The 19,210-nt window shown below is 32.5% G+C and overlaps 1 protein-coding gene across 7 annotated transcripts in view; it reads right to left on the reverse strand.

Annotated features, from left to right (window-relative positions):
• LOC124185043 (heterogeneous nuclear ribonucleoprotein 27C-like) overlaps positions 1-19,210 on the reverse strand; it is a 33,003-nt gene that overhangs the window by 1,082 nt on the left and 12,711 nt on the right. For 3 of the 7 annotated variants that reach the window (XM_046575354.1, XM_046575358.1, XM_046575351.1), the window contains 2 exons: positions 16,756-16,911; positions 1,340-2,604 (listed from right to left, as the gene is read on the reverse strand). In XM_046575354.1, coding sequence (XP_046431310.1) covers positions 2,462-2,604; positions 16,756-16,911 — 299 coding nt within the window. In that variant the 3' untranslated portion in view covers positions 1,340-2,461. Of the gene's footprint in view, positions 1-1,339; positions 2,605-2,976; positions 3,836-4,492; positions 4,877-7,127; positions 15,786-16,755; positions 16,912-19,210 lie in introns of those variants that run through there. The other 4 variants (XM_046575353.1, XM_046575355.1, XM_046575357.1 and 1 more) reach the window with 4 other exon arrangements.

Genomic DNA, 19,210 nt, shown 5'->3' on the forward strand with positions numbered 1-19,210 from the left:
TTCATGAAACTTCTTGGCGTTGTGCTTCGTGTTGACACGTCAAATTTACTCGAATATCGTGCTTTTCGCAACTTGACTCAGGAAAGTTCAACGAGTCGCATTCGACTCGTTGAAGAACGATCGCTTCTATAGAAATCAGTTCTACAACGCAAATGTTCTACAGAGTATGTTCTAAAGAATCGTTTGTACAAAAATATTTTTCTACAGAATATTTTCCTACAGAAAGGGATTCATGATTCACATTAGAAATAAACATGAATTAAATATTCTACAGGAGAATTTTTCTCAAGAATATTTTTAAACAGAATATTTTTCTACAGAGCAGTTTTACAGTTTTACACACCCAACACAATACCTGTACGACACAATACAAATTTAGATGAAATGAAATGAAATGAAATTAAATTAAATCAAAATGTACGAAACTGACGATTAAATGTATGATTTTGAGACGATTTGATGATTGCTTCGAATTTGCATTGTGTCAAACACAATCTGTAGAAAAATATTCTAAAAAAAAGGTTCTCCAGAACAATATTCTGTAAAACAATTATTCTATAGAATAACTCATACAGAATTATTTCTGACACTAATCTCGAATTCCTTTCTGTAGGAAAATATACCAAAGAAAAATATTTCTGTAGAGCCGAGTCTGTAGACCATATTCTGTAGAATATTTGCTCTGTAGAACTGATTTCTGTAAAATCGAACCCCGTTCGAATCGTGAAACCCCTGTAATGATTACGACGCATAAAATATCCAATTAAACATAGCTGAACGTGAGCAGCGCTGTTTACACGTCGGGGTTTGATTGGGATTTATCGATCACTCTGGCCTCGATATACGACGGAATAATCTCGAAACAAGAATCATTAGGAAATATAGTTTTAATTAATAAACTTGCATAATTGCCAACTGAACATTCCTACAAGGTTTATCATCTATTTCTGAGCGCTCGGATCCGCAGTACGTCATGCTGCTTTAATGTTAAAACGAGTAAATTTTATCGTAACTGATGAACAGATCTAGGTAACAAAAATAACAATGAGTTCAAATTTCTTTCTTTTTTTCTTCTTTGTCATTTCTTGTTTTGCTTCAGCTTTACTTACACTGCGACAATTTCTTTTTTTCTTTCATTAAGGAATTACGTGAGATTGATGAAAATAATGATAATGTGACATACTCAATATATCAGGAGTATTGGTGTTTCACTTTTCTGTATCGATTATAACGGATGTATCGTGTGTGGTGTGTCTGTTTGTGTTTGTGTAAAGAAAGTATCAAACTCTGATTGAAAGTACCAATTAGTATATCTCAAAACGGGCGGAGAACATATCTGTGTATTGGATCGTTTTTACAATGGTTAATTTAAATTACCGCATGAACATGCAAGATACGGATCATTAGGTATATATTTATTGCATGTTATATAGTTATAAATCTTCTCGCAAATACTGTAACGTGCAAGACGTAATGGGAAGAACTTATTAATCTTACTGTTATAGCCTAAACTTAAACACTCGGTTTATCCAAGCAGTGGATTTTGGTCTGTACGTCTAATCACAAAATTTCACATATAATATGTACCTCGCAGAAACTTGCGAAAGTCTTCGGAAGTACAGCGGATTCACTAGTTTTTATCGATCGTTCATTTTTTTTTTTTTTTTTTGTTGCACGTTTTGTTACTTCAGTATTTTCTGTCACGTAAGCAACCACATAATAAATACCTGAAGTGATTGTAATAATAGTCAAGTAAATAATGTCGAGAACGAATCAATCGAGCGTCGTTGTACGTACGATTACGTACAACGTTCCTACACTTTAAAATATACATATTATAACAAGCAAACTTCGTTAACGGTACCGTTTGTGAACTTTTAGTGATTAGCCATGACTTTCCTTAACTATTATTGGAAAAAAAAAAAAAAAGAAAAAGAAAAAAAAGGTCTCGAATGTGAAATACAAAAATTGGTCCGGTTCATTTATACACTGACAGGGAGGCAGAAGAGAGAAACGTAAAGGAACCTTGCGTCGATTTGAATAATGGATCGTTTTTAGCGTCGTTTGTATGCATAATGAAATCTCCCTCATATTATACTTTGTACGGAGTTTGTCAACGCGTCTTCATATCCTACAATCACGTGATTCGAAACAAGAAGCACACTCACCGATGGGCTACGAATGCAAAACGTAATCCGTGAATTTATAAGGGAGAGTAATTGATCCGGATAAAATAATTTAGATTCTATTAATCCGTAACTTTTCCGCTTCGAGTCACGTGATAAATAATAGGCAGAGCAACAGGCAGAGGTAGGTAATTACGCGTAATACACATCTGAAAACAATCCATTTTTTTTTTTAATGTTTTTTGTTTTTTATATACTCGTACTTGTATCCTTCGATCTGTGATTCGATAGAAATGAAAAAATATATCAAAGACCTGACGGGGCTTTTCCGATCTTTAACGACGGTAAGGGTGATAATTGTTCGAGCTGGACGTTGAACCGGAGTAACCCCTTTGCGGGCCGCCGCTGTAGCTATCGTTAGTTCCTGGAGCGGCTGGAACTGGAGTCGTCGCTACGGTTGTTCCATACCCTGCACTTCCTGCCGGAATTTCGTAAAACATGGACTATATACTACGCCGAACTAAACTATACAAAATAGTCTATTAGACAAATAAATATAAATATATATATAAATATATTATAAAATTTACGTGTATAGGTATAGGTATTCATATATATATATATATATATATATATATATATATATATATATAATATATGTATATAATGTGTACAGTGAATAGAGCTGAAGGGAAATACGGCGAGGATAAAGGCCGACGGGGAAATAATCTCGACGGATATTCTGACGGTCAGACACGAATGCGATTATACATTATATAAATGGGAAGAAAAAAAAACCAAGTCTAATACTTTCTGAGCCTCGAAAGACAATTTTTCCGGTCATCCAAAATTTATACTATTCTCGACATTTTTTTTTTTGCCTGATCAATTGATGTGGACGGATGCAATGCCCTTTTTTTTTTTTTGGATAACCACACCGGAATTTTTGAAAATGCAGTAAACGGTACGTTATTGATTTCTCTCTTTTCGACGTAAAAGAAATGTGGCACAAAACAAAGTGATGCTATACTGATTGATCGGGAGAAAAAAGAACGGTTCCCGCGAATGTGTTTCAAGCGCAATTGTTGAACTTTGAAATTTACCATCGATCGAACTTAATTCATAATTTATCTATACGTATGGCTATAAATAAGGAAATCAATGCGACGAATAGACGATTCAAAAGAGTTGAATAATAAAATGTAATGTTAGTTTAAAAAGAACAAATTATACAGCTAACAACGGTCACTTAGCTATAACCTTAATTTAACCGATCAATCGCGTGTACCAATTTATTACATAGATTATACTATTCCTAAGCATTTCATACTTCGCTCGCTTAAATTATTAGTCAGCACAACCCCGCTCCCCCATCTTACGAATTATTACAAGGTTAAAAGAAATGAGAAAAAAAAAAAAAAAACATACCGAAGTTCGTCTCTGTGTATAAAATATGTAACAATTTTCAGAACATAAAAATAAAAACCTGTCTCGAGTCCAAATATGTATACTTGTCGCATGAGACTTCAACGTAGCGAGGAGAAATTCAAAGGGGGTTGAGTAACTCGATTCTGGCTAGCGTCGATAGGGATGATAATTTGAGTGCTGGGTCAGGGAGAAACGTTGAGGGCCTGGAGCAGCGTCTCCGTTCGGGACGAATGGCGGACTCTCGGTATCAATGGTTTTGAACTTTGAGGTCGGGGAGGATTCTGTGAGAAGAAACACGGGAGAGGAGGAATTAAGAGAGGATCGGTAAGAGGAAACAATTACCATTGACCAATGCACCATACCTCGTAACACCAGGTGAATGATTAGAAGTTTAGAAGGAAAAAAAAAAGAGAAAAACTTTCTTTCACATTTACCTGATGAATATTATATCAAGATACCTTTAATACCAAGGCGGAAAGTTTAAAAATAATTTCATTGAATATTTTTCAATTTCACGTTAAGACGAAGATTAAAAAAAAAGTATCTTGACTAACAACTAAGCGATCGATGCATTGCCTACATAAAAGAGAATTAAACATAACGCTCCGAACCGAAATTAATGATGTCAAAGAGGTTCGGTTCAAGCAAGCCTACCAAATTCCTTCAATTTTTTTTTTTTTGTTTTTTTTTTTTTTTTTTGTTTTCAAACATCGACACGTCTGTAAGATATGTGCATAATTCTGAGACATCATTAAAACCTGATCCATAACAAGACTACATCTGATATTCCATCAATAATTTTCTCAGCTATGATAGCAGAAAAAAATACATGACTTGACTTAGTGCAGACTGAAGATGAAGACTTGTTACACGATACGTAATAACAATAATGAATATGTAAGCTTTCCAAAGCTGCAGGTAATGGCAGCGGAGTTTTGATTGCGTGGCGATAGAAGCTGTCGCCTTTGAAGAATAAATCTATGATGAAACGTACATCGCGATATGTAAGAGCGAACACTGGATATTACAGCATAGTTCAGTGATACGGGAAAGAAACATATTTTACGAGACGAAGAAACTTTAACGAAGAAACGCAACAATTCGAGCCACTGCAGGTGAAAAAGCTTGAATATTCCTTATTTTTTTTCTTGTTTTTTTTTGTTTTTGTTGGGACGCGCATAAAACACTGCACCAGTCGCGCAACGCTATATGGGTATGACTGTTTTCAATGAAACTGGAAACAGTGGTCCACCTCTACACCCTCTTTCTTTATACACCCAGATCAACGATACGTGTTGTGTGAGTATATGTATATCTTTCATCTGAAACCATAAGATATGAAATGTATATAGATAATAATAAAGTGGTGTCGTTACTTTTTTTTTTTTTTTTTTCTTGAAAAAAAAAAGAAAGAGTAAGTGCATGATCCAAAGGAAATCTGGAAATACATAATAAACGTATAATTTGGCAAATGGATAGAAACTTGTCCTTCATATCTGTTATGAGCTTGTGCAGTGTTTTAAGTCTCTCAACGCGGATAATATCGTAACGGGTTAGTAACGAGGCGCGGGGTTTTGCCAAAGATTCGGTTCAGGTGGTGGGTTCGATTGGGCAGGCGGTAGGATATTATATTTGAAAGAAAATCATTATTTAATCATTCATAATAATACCAATGTATTTCATGAATATGATTCGTTTCGTTTTTTTATTTCCTTTTTTTTTTTTTTGTTTGTTTTTTTTTCCTTCATATTATATTATGCTTAATTAATCCACTAGAAACACCGTTAAGTATATTATATTTTGTTTAATAATAATAATCATAATGACAATCATAATAATCATAATAATCGTAATAGTTATGCAGTACTGCAGTGTTCAATTATTAGGATACCTTTACAATGTACCTACACTGTGGTTATTATTTTTAATCGTAGCATATTACAACAGGACATAAACAACTTCTGTAATTATTGTTTCCAACTACGGTTAGAGAGGAGGATCTAATGTATTAATTATTATTATTTTATTATTGAATTATCTTGCATTTAATTAGATAGCATAATTAATTACGGCTATAATTACTGGAACATTTTTTTTATTCTTTTTTTCGTTACCAACTCATGTTTCTTTCTATCTTAGTTTCGCGCGCGGTGTTCTCTTTCTTTCAATCAATTCAATTTCTCTCTCTCTCTCTTTCTCAATATATTTTCTCTCTTTCGCGCACATACTTTGTCTTGCTTTCCTTCTTTCGATAATCAGTCAATCAATCAATCAATCAATCAATTACTTGATGAACCAATCAATGAAACAGTCAATCCACAATCTCCCTCCCTCTCCTGCCACCTTTCCCTCTCTCGTCCTGTTTCTCTCTCATACCTTTCATACCTCTCGTGCCTTTCGATTTCTCTCTTTCACTCATTCTCTCAACCACTGTACAACTAAGGGCACTAATTTACGATTTTTGTTTCTCTCCTCTAATTAAATCGTTATTGATAATCGTTTAAATCTATATTGTTTATTCCTCTTTCTCACTCTCTTTTTCTCTCTTTTGCGCTCTCTTTTCACTCAACACCTAAAATTAGGGTAACGATAATCCTTTATTTTTCTATATTTTCGGAGTAAACACGGCGTTTTTTAATTACGGAAATTATAAAACAAAGATTAAACAAAAAAAACAAACGAATAGTGCTACCTTCTCGTGTATTTTTGTGCAACAAAATTTCCCAAGTACCGACGCGAATATTTTAAATAGAAATCTTAACGACTTCAACGTTTACAATAAGATTCAAAAATAACAATAAAAACAAGAACAAACGTATTTTTTACAATGGCTAAGCCTTCGCGTTTCACTTCATTAACGACAATGACGAAGGTTAATCAATTATTTTCAGATCTGTTGAATTATACGCGTTCGTTAATACTGCATAATTTTCGAATTATTATCAATTTTGGTAAAGTTTATGATAAATGGTATCACCTCGCCTATTTCCTTTTTTTTTCTATTTTTTGTTTTTCTCTCTACATCCAGTCTCAGAATAAATGACTCGGAAATTTGAATTGTTATAATTGACGTGCGAATAAGAGATGTGTAAGAAAAATTTAACTTTTAGATTTTTGTTGCATAAAAATAAACGAAAGTCATTGATGTTGTGCAATAGCCACGGATAGTTAGCTTCGATTTGGAAATATTGCGTTGAAACTTAAATTTTTTCTATCCCCCTTTCATCTGTGCACTTTCGTCGCACGTAACACTAACAACTTATCTATCTACCATTTATTTATGTAATCAATAAGTTATTTTAGCTGGCAATCTTATTAAAAATCTGTGTGGCGCGCTCGTTTAATATTGTAGTAAATTGATATAACCTAGCCTGTGATACGTACACTAATTGTCACATGTATGTACTCAAAAATAAGCGATACAAGTAACACTTTAATATAGTTAATTATTATGATCCTTAAGAACACAATGGTTGGCATTTTGTTTGTTTGTTGTTTGTTTGTTTTGTCTTCTTAGTTTCTTTTTTCTTTTCATTTTATGTTTAATTAAACGTTAATATGATATTTGTTTTCAATGTTAGATAGTGACTCGCAATATAGAGAGTTGACGTTTTTTTTTTTTTTTCTTTTAAAGCTACTCTGGATAATAATAATTTATAATACATATGTACATAAATTATCTTAATCAATATAATTACGGATTTATCTATCAATATTATCACGGCATTATTTGTTCATCTTTCTTTAGTATTATTCGAGAAATTCTTTCGATCTATCGTATGGATGTGATAGTATAACAATATTCAACCGTTCTAATCATTTTTCGTATAGTCAACAAAATTATCAATTAATTGTACAGAGTAGATTCTTTCCCTATTTTTTTTTTTTCTCCTTGTTATTCTTGTTTATCCTAAATTTTGCCAATCACAGATCACGTGTCACTTATTCCGTAGATACATTTATATGCAACTATATTGTTTATTTATGTATTTAATTATTTATTTAATTAACTTTTAATTTTTGTTATCTTTCTTTAAATATAATAGCCTTCGTATGTATGTAATATAGGTAATACCGATTACTTGTAATTAAAATTATCATCTTGAATAAATTTTACTTTGTCGTTTCCTTATGCTAGGTTCATTTGTTGTTTTCTAAAGTTCTTGTATTATCCTCAATGATAGTTAAGCCTAAGTAGACACGACAATATTTCCAAATCTCAACAAAAAGCTGACCACCACCTAACTTGTGTAAGGACACGCTAAACTTTTCTTTCGTTCTCATTTGTATTTGTTTTTTCTTTTTTTCTTGCTCATCAATACGAGTGTTTCAAAATTCGTCGTCTTTGACACTATTTGGGAGGATATCAGATATGCAGGGGAATTTAATCATATATTATACACACATACGTCTACACGTAGTTATACGTGAAAAAAATAATATATCGGTTTTGTTGATATTGGAAGAAAAAAAAAAAAAAAAATTGAAACAAAAAGAAGAGAAAGGAAAAAACGTGTATATTTCATATATATATATGTATGTAAATATATATATATAAATAATTGAGCACACTACCGCCGTTCAGTTCAAAAGGACAAGTTCTATCAAGTCACAAAATTATTCACCATAATTATAGATATAATCAATTAACATTTCTCATCAGATATTTTGCTCAAAAGAACAGTTTCTATATATTTTTTTTTTCATCTTTTCATGCGAGTGGTAGTGAAACTAACAGCAACTTCCAGAGTCTGATTATTGTAAATTGTATTACGATATATACATCAGTCCAGTGTTCAGTGAATGAGGGATTCGTTAAGCGAGCTGTTCCTATATCCGTGGAAATCGAATTGTCCGTCAGTTTCAAGTTTTAGATTACAAGTTTGCTCGCCGTATCAAGTGAAAAATTTACGTTCTTTCTTTCTTCCTTCCGATGAAACTCCAATTGATTTCATCGATTGGTAATTTCTAAGGGATAAAGAAATGCGATCAATTTTTCGTACAATTTCTGAACAAACTTGTAATCTCAAAAGATGAAAACAAGCAAACAAGATCAATTTTCCATGACAAGACTTGATCGTCACATGAAATTCCACATATACAGGAACATCAATTTGGAAACCGCTCAAAATTTCTGTCTATTGAACAATTAACAGTAAAATTTATCATTTATCTACTGTATACAGTGTTCACGGCAGAAAGTTTACGTAGGTATATTTATTGCGTATAACGTCGTGATAATTCATATTGCGGGATTTTATCCCAGCTCGTGATAAATTTTAGTACGTTTTCTTTCAGGACTATACTTTCAATTTACACGATAAATAAAAAAAGCCTGTGTAATTTCTCAACGACGAACAGAAGTACTGAACTTTTTTCAAGCCTAGCATACTCCCGGATTACCAATACTTGCAGGCAATAAAGACGAAGGACGAAGCTCGTATGAATTTGGATTGTGAAAATTGTTCATTTTCTTACGAGGAGGTAACTCTCTGACAGCCAACACTGTACACTTCAGTCCAGTGTATAGGTGTAGAAATAGTAGTGGTAGTGGTAGTGGTACTAGTAGCAGTAGCAGTAGCAGTAGCAGTAGCAGTAGTTGGTAGTGGTAGCAGTGGTAGTTTGTATACATGTTCTGTTAAACAGTTATTAGTAAAACGTAGTTACCTAGTGTATACAGAATACGCGATCTACCATATCATAGGGACAAATAACATATATAATATTATTATTTTTTTTCTTGCAATAAATAGTTTTGTAATATTCTTGTTTTTTTAGAAGTATATATGTTACGTTACCATGTTATATCCTAAGTGTCACAGCTTGCGTATATTATGGTCATATTTACCCGGATCTTAAATGCAACAAGCAACTTAGCTTATTTCGTAATCATAATCAGTAATTAACATTTAGAATAGGTTTTTTTTTTCTTTCTTTCTTTATGATTATTTACCGTATAACTCTTAATTCGAAAACTTATCAATTAAGGCTTATTTGAGTTTGAGTTAAGTAAGGCTTCGATCATCCACTTTACATATACAACTAGAGATAATATTTCGGGTCCCGACTGACTTAGAAACGTACAAAGTGCCTATTGCAGATAAACAGTACATGTACGAGCTATATGTTTAATAATTTAAATTTTTAATTTAATTTAATAATTTTCCGTTACTTTTCGTTTCTTTCTTTCTCTCTTTCTTTCTCTTGCTTGCTTGCTTGCTTGCTTTCGCTTTCTCTTTTCCTCTTAAATTTATATATACGAAAAAGTAGATAAGTTTGATACACCGTTGCCTAGTGTAGGGCTAAAATCAGAATTATTTTGACACAAAAGCTACAGCTCTATGAGGTATATTCGAAAATGCTTAAATTATATTTACGTGCTAGGATGAAACAGTCGTGTTTTTAGCCATGTTTATGCGAAAATATTACATTCAATTATGCTATACAACGCGCAATTAATACCTATTCTCTTTCGATTTACAACGCGCAATTCGACTGTCACAACCGTATCCTTATTATTTCTTTTTCATGGATGTTTCGTGTCAATACTATTATACATATAATTACTATCATGATTATTATTATTGTTGTTGTTGTTGCTGTTGTTCTTGTTGTTGTTGTTGTTGTTGCTGTTGTTGCTGTTTTTGTTGTTGTTGTTGTTGTTGTTATTCATTTACAAAATGCAATTCAGTAAATACACGTGATTTTGGAAATTACTTTTGCAAATTTTGACGAATTGACCCGGGTTTTTTTTTAGAAATTTTGTAAGAAAGAAAAAAACGAGTCAATGAAACAAAAAAAAAAAAAAAATAAATAAAAAAATGGAACAAATTGACGTCGTTACATTTGTCGTCGATAATTTAAATACTGCCTAATTTATTGAACGTTCTCAAGTTACGCCTAGTAATGTTTAGAATGAAACAAATGCGAACGATGTAGATATTTAATTATGATTTGAAGTGGTAATTGGAGAAATTAATCTATCTATGTAAATGGAGAGTATAAATTCATGCTTCAACTTTCGCATAAACACGACAATTTCCTTAATAGTTTAATAATCACTGAGCCAAGACCGCACAACATTGCGGTTGAATATTATACAAGGATTTAAAATAAGGGGCACTTGGGGTAAATATGACAATAACATAATCCTTCAAGAAAACTTTCCTACTATGTAGTCCTTACAACCGTTTATTACTTTAATTAATAACCTCAACTCTAACGTAGTGTAATAGAAGTAATAGTAATAGTGTTTTTTTGCTTTTAATCCGTTACTGCTAGGCTTACCACATACATAATAGTAGACAATAGTTATTATATTTTATTCTTCATATGATTAGTAAATAGGTATAGTAATAATAATTCATTAATTAAATCCTTATGGTTTCAAGCATATACCACATCGTTTATATGATTCCATCTAATATATATCCATTAATATTTTCAAAAAAAAAAAAAACCAGAAAAAATGTTTTTTTTTTTTGTAGAATATAGTAATATTGTAATTATTCAAGTAGTATTCATATATATGTGTTGTCGCAATATTGGACAGAGAACATGCGCATTGGCCAGGAGCATGTCTAATTCGCAATGGAACCAACAAAAAGAACGTATTGTTTTCAATTTCTTTTCTAACGCCGAAATCCGATCTGATCTATCATCTTACTTCCAAATTTTAGAAAAATGATTGCCGCGAAAAACTGTCTAATAAAATCTAATTATCCTAATTTGCAAACATTTTTCCCCATCACCATCATCAAATGTTTAAAACATTTGGTATCAGTAAACAACTTCGCAGTTAAAAAAAAATTGTTGGTAATTTGGGATATATAATTTAATTTTATATTGAGTAGGACAACTTCGTAGAAAATTTCCGAGGACTCAAGTCAGTTAAAGATCAAATTGGACTTCAATCGTGTATCAAACACACAAGTTACAGTCCATCGTTCTTGCAAATGGCGCTTTTTTTTTCTTTTTCGTTCTTTCTTATTCTTTAAAAAACAATGGATATGGAGGTCGAGCGAGCGAGCGAGCTAAAGAACTTTTTTCCTTAATATTTCGGGGACGCGATCTTACCAATACAAAGCTAAAAGTACAAGTAGTTCATTACAGTAATATTTTTTTATTTGTTTTCTTCATTATTTATTTTTATTTACCGACGTAACGTTATACCTTACATCTCACTATAACCTGATAAAAGTCAATCATCAATACCCATTAGACTGTACAGTCATGCCTTATTCGTGCAGCAAGTGAGAGTCATTAGTTTTTTTCCTTCTTTCTAATACAATATCATTAAGAATGCGCAACGAATTTAAATCACCGAGACACGGAAATCACAAAAAGAAATAAAAAAATTATCAGGTAAAAAAAAAAAAAAAAAAAATAATTCAATAATTCAACGTATTTGAACCCGAATTACAATCTATTTTTAATTCATTTCGGAACAATAACTCATTATACTCGGTACATGTTACAGAAGCTAATAAATAAGGTACGTCGCATAATTGATTACGTATGAATGTATGTAACAATAAAAGAAAAAAGATTATCGTAAATCGTGAATTTTGAATGCATTTTACCTCCATGTATTTTTCCTACTTAGGCTAACGACTAATAGGCGTAAGAATAAACTTGATTGTTGTGAAAACTTTGTCTAGTAGAGGAAAGAAAAAAAAAGAAAAAGATGAAGAATTATTAGCCATTGATTGAAGAAGGAAAAAATAAAAAGCCTAGTTGTCGCATGCATCAGGTATTGCACCACGATGTTCAAATGCCTCCTCCTCCTCCTCCTCCTCTTTCCCCCCCCCCTTCCACCTCCCTGCGCAACCTGTTAAAACCTTTGTTTTCTATTATTATCATCATTTCTCATATACTCCCGATCTTTGCAAGTGCGTTGTCATTCTATTATTATTATTATTTTCAATAGGTATTGTTGTTTTCTTCCTTTTTTGTTTTTTCTTCTTACTTTTCATTCAATATTTCATCCAGAGCACATTCTGTACATTTTTAATTTATTCATACGCATTAAACTCGCCTAAGACCCTACAACGTAATTTAGAATTTGTATCATCTTATAATCTGCGTTCAGCATAACAATTCCAACCGGATGCCACGAGTTTTTCAAAGTCTTTGTTTTTTTTATCTATTATTGTTTGATAAAATCGGAAAGAATTGAATTCGAAGATAGATGTGAATAATTTGAAAAGAAAATTTAATGATACACGTGAAAATTCTATATGGAGTAAAAAAGAAAAAAAAAAAAAAAACAATAACAAGGAAAAGGGCGAAAGATTAAGAAAACAAAATACAGAAGAAGAGACGTATCCTGACAGTGCTGCGTATATTGCAATTAATGTGGAATAAACGTAATATGAATTTTTTCGTTCATACGTAATTCTTTTTTTTTTCCCCCCAACTAAGTTGTCAGTAGAGTTTACAGCCCCGCTAAAGGCAGGCACACACGCTATAGAATTAAGGATGTTGAAAACTTTTCCTATTTACGGTTTGTATATTCAATACGGTCAATAATGATAAAAAACCACAGTCCGGTATATATCCAGTCTTTGTGTGCAGGTTTGCTTGCTTCAATAGCTCGCATGTCCCGGAATTATTCAAATATATTATTATATAACTTCATTTAAATATCAATATTTAATCGACCTAATATAGTAGCTAATTAAGTTAAACGATAACTAACTATGCGGCATAATTACGATTAGTCAACACAAAACGGAACAAAACTATAGCAAGTGAAAAAAAGGGAAACTGATTATCATATTAAATAAACTGCCCTATTCAATATCAACCTACCAATATATATAGACAAGACGCGTTAGTCGTGAAATCAAACACGTCATGTGAATCTGTATAGCAATAAAGTACAACTTCTCCTCCCCGATACTCCGTCAGATGCCTGTGTGTTATGTATATGAGTTTTGAAATACACGCAGCCTTTTCTGATATAAATTGATGCAATTATTATTACCTGAGTAAACCTGAGAGAAACTGTTATTTATTTAACATTCCGATAGATATAAGAATTTGTAAAATTGTATAATATGAGTTATTACCTAGTCAAAATTTCAAAAGTACCAAATACTACGTAATTATTATCGGCCTTAAAATCGAGCCTGTACGTGTATATTGTCAGCAAAAAATTACTTATGATCGTAGTTTTGTCAGTGACTTAATTCAAGAATCACGGGATATGTATGTTAATAGATTTTTAAATGAGTTGTACCGTAAAGTAGAGAAATTCCGTTCAAACCTTGAAACGTTCGTGTTTGAAAGTGAATAAGGGATGATTAAGAAACAAAAAAAAAAAAAAATTAAAGAGGCAAAGTTGGCACTTATTCGTTAATCGTTGCTAGAGCAACGTGGAAAATATGATTGGCGCGAATACGAATAGGGCAGAATAACATCAGATTGAATGAAAATTGCCTATTTTCTATCTATTTTAATAAGTCGTTTTTCTCTGTTTAAACATACTAATAATATTGCATTAAATATAAACATATTATTTATACCATTATAATCTTTAATTAATTATTTTAAATAGATTTTCTTGTCTCATAATTTTTCTTTTTCATTATTATTCTTCTTTATTTTAATTTTAATTATAACATACTGCAACGCACCCCAGTTTCATTAAAAATGTATGTACAATATGGAAATTCTCTACAATAATTTATTTACTTCTTTAATTAATTATTTACCGTTAACTTACGTGTTTCTCATCACTTTTACTATGCTTAAAAACTTCTTTACTTTATCATTAAGATAATAATAAGAATAATAATAATAGTAGTAGTGCTAGTGTTTCTTTTCTCTTTAAATCTCTTTTTTTTTTTTTCTTTTATACAATACAGATAGCCTTAGTTAATTTCACTATGTTTTAACGCATGATCTGAACCGTTATTTCATTTCCTATGTTTATTCGTTAATCAAATAATCAACAATGGACAGTAATTAGTGGTAAGATTGGTTTGATTGAGCTCCCCTTAAGTTTCCTTGTTGTGTTGATCCCAGAATATATTGCGAGCTGCGTCTAAGTTACTCGGAATGATTCCGTCCATGTTAAAACTCTCACTGTATCCTAAGAATAACGAACCAAGAAAAGTGCTGGACACCAGAAACCCGAAATCAACGAAATTTTCGTCTCCAATTTGCACATACCAACCAGATTAGTATTTCTATTACCGTTTTTTTTTTTTTTTTTTTTGTTTTATTGTTTACGGTTGTTTTGGTTTCTATCCCCCCCCAAATTTGTGTTGAAACACGCATCCCCACCCCCCGTAAAAATGACAAAAACCCTACACCCATCAGCATGCACCCATTCGCATGTGCTGCTCCACAAGTAGGAAAAAGGTTGTGAAAATTCATCTAACATGAAAGGACGATAAATTTGAGGGAGTAACCTGAAGTAAATAGAAATATAGATTAATACCGCACCGGGTTCAGAGACAGTTAGAAAATTGATGACCTGCGACATTAGCTAATGTGATTCTTGTACGATCCTCAATTTGCTTTTTTCAATTTCCATCCAGCACACTTTCCAATACTACACGCTTTAGCTCGAGGTAAGGTGGATGTGCTTAAATTGATTAGATCGTGGCACGTGATATTTATAGGCAAAACAGACGCGGCTCGTTGTTTGTAACATTAGTGGACAGCCCACTAGATTATTATTTTCTTTTTTTTTTATTTAGATCTATGATAAATCCTCTAGAGTAAATACAATTAAGCCATATATTTAATCAGGTAGACTTTTCAGATCAGCCCCCTACTCGTAGTCGTTAAAAAGTGCACATTTAAAAAGCCCTCCGGTTTAATTAAAATTTACGCACCTAACTACACTGATAAAAATTTGCCACCGCATCGGACAAATGGCTGTCAAGCAGTGACGGTCAAGTTCTTATTGTACAATTGATATTTTTTTTTTTGTTTTTTTTTTTTATACTAGAAATAAAACTCTGGGAAGAAAGCCCCGCAGTCAAAACAGAGAAAAGAAAAAAAAAATACAAACAAGGAGAGGAAAACATAATATTATTAACGTATCGTGTTATCACACTTTATCTCTAGTATTTATATATTTTCAACACGGAGGATATTCTTAAATACGCACGGATTGACGTTTATTCAGCTATGCATCAAAGAACAGTAGCGAAAACTTGAGGTCATCAGACTTCTCGAAATTTCTTCAACTTGTCTCATCCATATCTGCTATTCCTGCTAATCAATAATGCTCGCTCAACTACACCCTCCGCATCCAATGTTTCGTAGCTCGCTTGCATCATGGGTATTTAATCGTGGTTTTATGCTCTTTGGCATAGGTTTGTTTTTCTCCCTACTTTTTTCACATAGTGTTTTCTTTTTTTTGAGTTTTTTATGTTTGCTTGTTTGTTTTTTTTTTTTTTTTTTGGTTTTTTTTTTTTGTATTTTCTACATTTTCCGCATCGACATCAACTCAAAATAACTGATTGATAATATTCAATTGAAGCTTTATAGAATTCGATCATGAAAGTATAAGTATATTGTTGAATAACAAATCAGCGAAAGAAAAACCAGCCGCACGTTCGAGGAAGGTATTGAAAATTAAAAAAAAAAAATTATCGAAAAAAAATCCAAAGCCATTGATTTGGCATATATGTGTAAAGAAACGATTTATCAAGAAAAGTATCATATCAAACAAAATTGAATTAAAAAAATACATTTCACTCGTCGTATTCGATTTCGTGAGTTGAAATAAAAAGTTTTTCGGAAATCCAATGGTGGCGGTAGTCAGCTCCATAGATTGAAAAACTTTAGTGCGAATCTGATACGAATTGCAATGCTTGCTCGAGTAACAAGTAGTAGACGAATAACCGAGTGTACACTTGTAACGAGGCGTTGATATTTCTTGAATACCATTGGTCAATTTTCGATTCTGTTACCGTTCCAAGTTTTAATACAAAATTGAAGAATTCGAACGACGAGACGTTGTGTACCAAGAATAGAATCTACCAAGCTGACGACGCCAGAGAGTAACGTATTAACCAAAGACAATAAACAAAAAAAATCTATAAGAAAACCCACGAGCAAGGCCAGGCCATTTAGCGCACTTCTCTATCTTGGGTCAAGTAAAATGGTCATGAGGTGGGCCACTCTTTGAAATCAAAGCCTTGCTGGCCAGGTTTAGGCGCGCTGGCGGCATACCCACCTTGGTTGCTTTCTCCACCCTGGTAAGATCGCTGAGGATAACTAGTATCTGCGTAACTCCCATATCCGGAATACCCACTGTAATCCGGCGTCTTGGCAGAGCTGCTGCTCGAACCTGGAGCCCCGGAGCCAGTAGTCTGCCTAGAGTACATGTCCCCTGCAACACCATCGTCAAAAAAAAAAAACTTCAGCTAAAGTATCGATTCGAACCTGTCGACTACCACTGTCTAGATCTGATTTTGAAATATAACAAAACAGGTTCTCCTTTCATATGCAGAAGGCTTTGAAAGGAGTGGCGATATATTCTTCGAATGTCTCCAATTCTCCAATTAAATCAACCGAATGGGGATAATTCACCTGGTTCTACGTAAATCCAATCAAACTAATCAAACTTTTTTCTTCCTCTTCTTCTTCGATAAACAAAATCTAAAATATGTCTCTCGTTGTGATTATGTCGTAAAGAATAACAAGAATAGATAAGCAAGCCACATTCCTTAACAATTGTAAATAGGGGGAAGGACACATCAAATTAGTCATTCGCGTCACTTGTATTAATCTGTTTGAAATAAAAGAAGCTCATTGTATGCGTTACATGATTTTGTGTCCGTTAGCTAGAATCATTATTGTCTAATTGTAAAATAATAACCACAAGCCATGTATTGTGTTCTTTCAAACAATCAAACAAAAAAGCCCAAGTACCATTTATTTAAACAAAAAATTAGCAAGTAAATCTGTAACAGGCACACATCAAGCAAACGAACAAAAAAAAAAATTCTGGCCGAATTAATAGATAAAAATTGCGTAACAAAAATTGTAATGTTACGTAACATTTTCACTCTATAAAAGCGGCCCTTACGCCTGTAAGAATCTCAAGTTATAAGAACAATTGCTGTTATTGGCAGTTTCTACTTCGTTATACTAAAATTCACGTTATTAATACGGGTATAATATTATTCTATTTTAGTAACTTATGTTCGTTATTCGTCATGCTGCTAGTTCATTAAACCATGGAAAGGAAATCAGAAGACATGTCAATCAGGATCGCATAATAAAGCAGCGAGGATTGTGAAAATAGAAATCGTTAATGCCAGCAATATTCACTACCTAAGCCTTTTTCTAACGTTTGCAGCCTGTGGCTAACTGTACTTGTGAAAGCAGTCAATGCTAAGACTGGCTATTTAATCTGCGTCAATATCAACTACCAAAATTAAAGTCTGATTTTGATGAATGTGTACTTAACTAAAGACCAACGAAAGCAGAACCGAAAGAATATTCAGTTATAGATAAAAAAAAAAAAAGAATTTGATACTGTTCAAAATAAAGTAAAATCTTATGAGGTGGATATTCCTGTATCTCGTGTTGGATTGAAATCTCACCAACTGAGTTTTTCATTTTCGGATATTCGCAAATAGCTCTACACAGAATTGAATAATGTCTAAATTACGATATATTCATTAATCGATAAACAATAACAATAGTTGCGTTAAACAATACCACAAGCTAGGAAATAAAAATCATAATTACAATACAGGTACCTGTACTTTGTTACCGTTCATACAGAATGTTTACTATTAATTCGGTCCAGAGGAAGATATGGCCTTGGATAGGAGTGGGAGTGCACTATCCTACACTACCAACATTAGTTTTTTGTACAGTTTGAATCCATCTACTAGAGAACAATTTTATCAGTAAATAATAGAAAAAAAAAAAAGAATGAAATTACACATCTACAATCTGGAGTTCTACTCATTGTCCAATAAAATATTAATATATTCTATTGCAATTTTATGACGCCCAATTATCATACGAATCGACAGATGTAAGTAACATTATTAATCAGGTGTACAGGCAGCCCCTGATAACAAATGTCGAAATTTATTTCCAGCAAATATCGTGGCAAACAGTTGCTTTGGAAGAAATGTTTAATTTTGATTTCGAAATGGAATCAAATAGGATCAATGACTAATTTGTTTTCATCAAATTCACTCTCATCTTTCGTTTGACATTCCAACATTCTCTACCTAATTAAACATAAACGTAAACTTTTCAAAGAATGACTTGATTCTTCATCATTGTTGGAAACTTAAAGTTACCAGATAAGAAATTTCATAGATCATGTAAGTAATCAACTTTACCATTAGTGGGTCGAGAACAAAAAGTACTGTCTATTTACAGACGACGATGTAAAAAAGACAGCGGAATGTTTGAAGAAACAAAGAATCGAAATGCAGTTATTACAGCGTCAAAACATTTCTGCCATAATATGTGTTGATAAAATACCGATTTCAATTCCGATTCAGTTTTGTTTTAAAATCTGTCAGATGAGCTATCGATATTAAACGGGGGCTGCGTGTAGACGCAACTCAACCCCTTGAACACACATGAAATACGTAAAGGTGACATATACAGGTTGACCTGTTATCTGTACAATTGAAGCCATACATCGGCTACATGGT

This window comes from Neodiprion fabricii, chromosome 6 (assembly GCF_021155785.1).
Source record: "Neodiprion fabricii isolate iyNeoFabr1 chromosome 6, iyNeoFabr1.1, whole genome shotgun sequence".
NCBI lineage: Eukaryota > Metazoa > Arthropoda > Insecta > Hymenoptera > Diprionidae > Neodiprion > Neodiprion fabricii.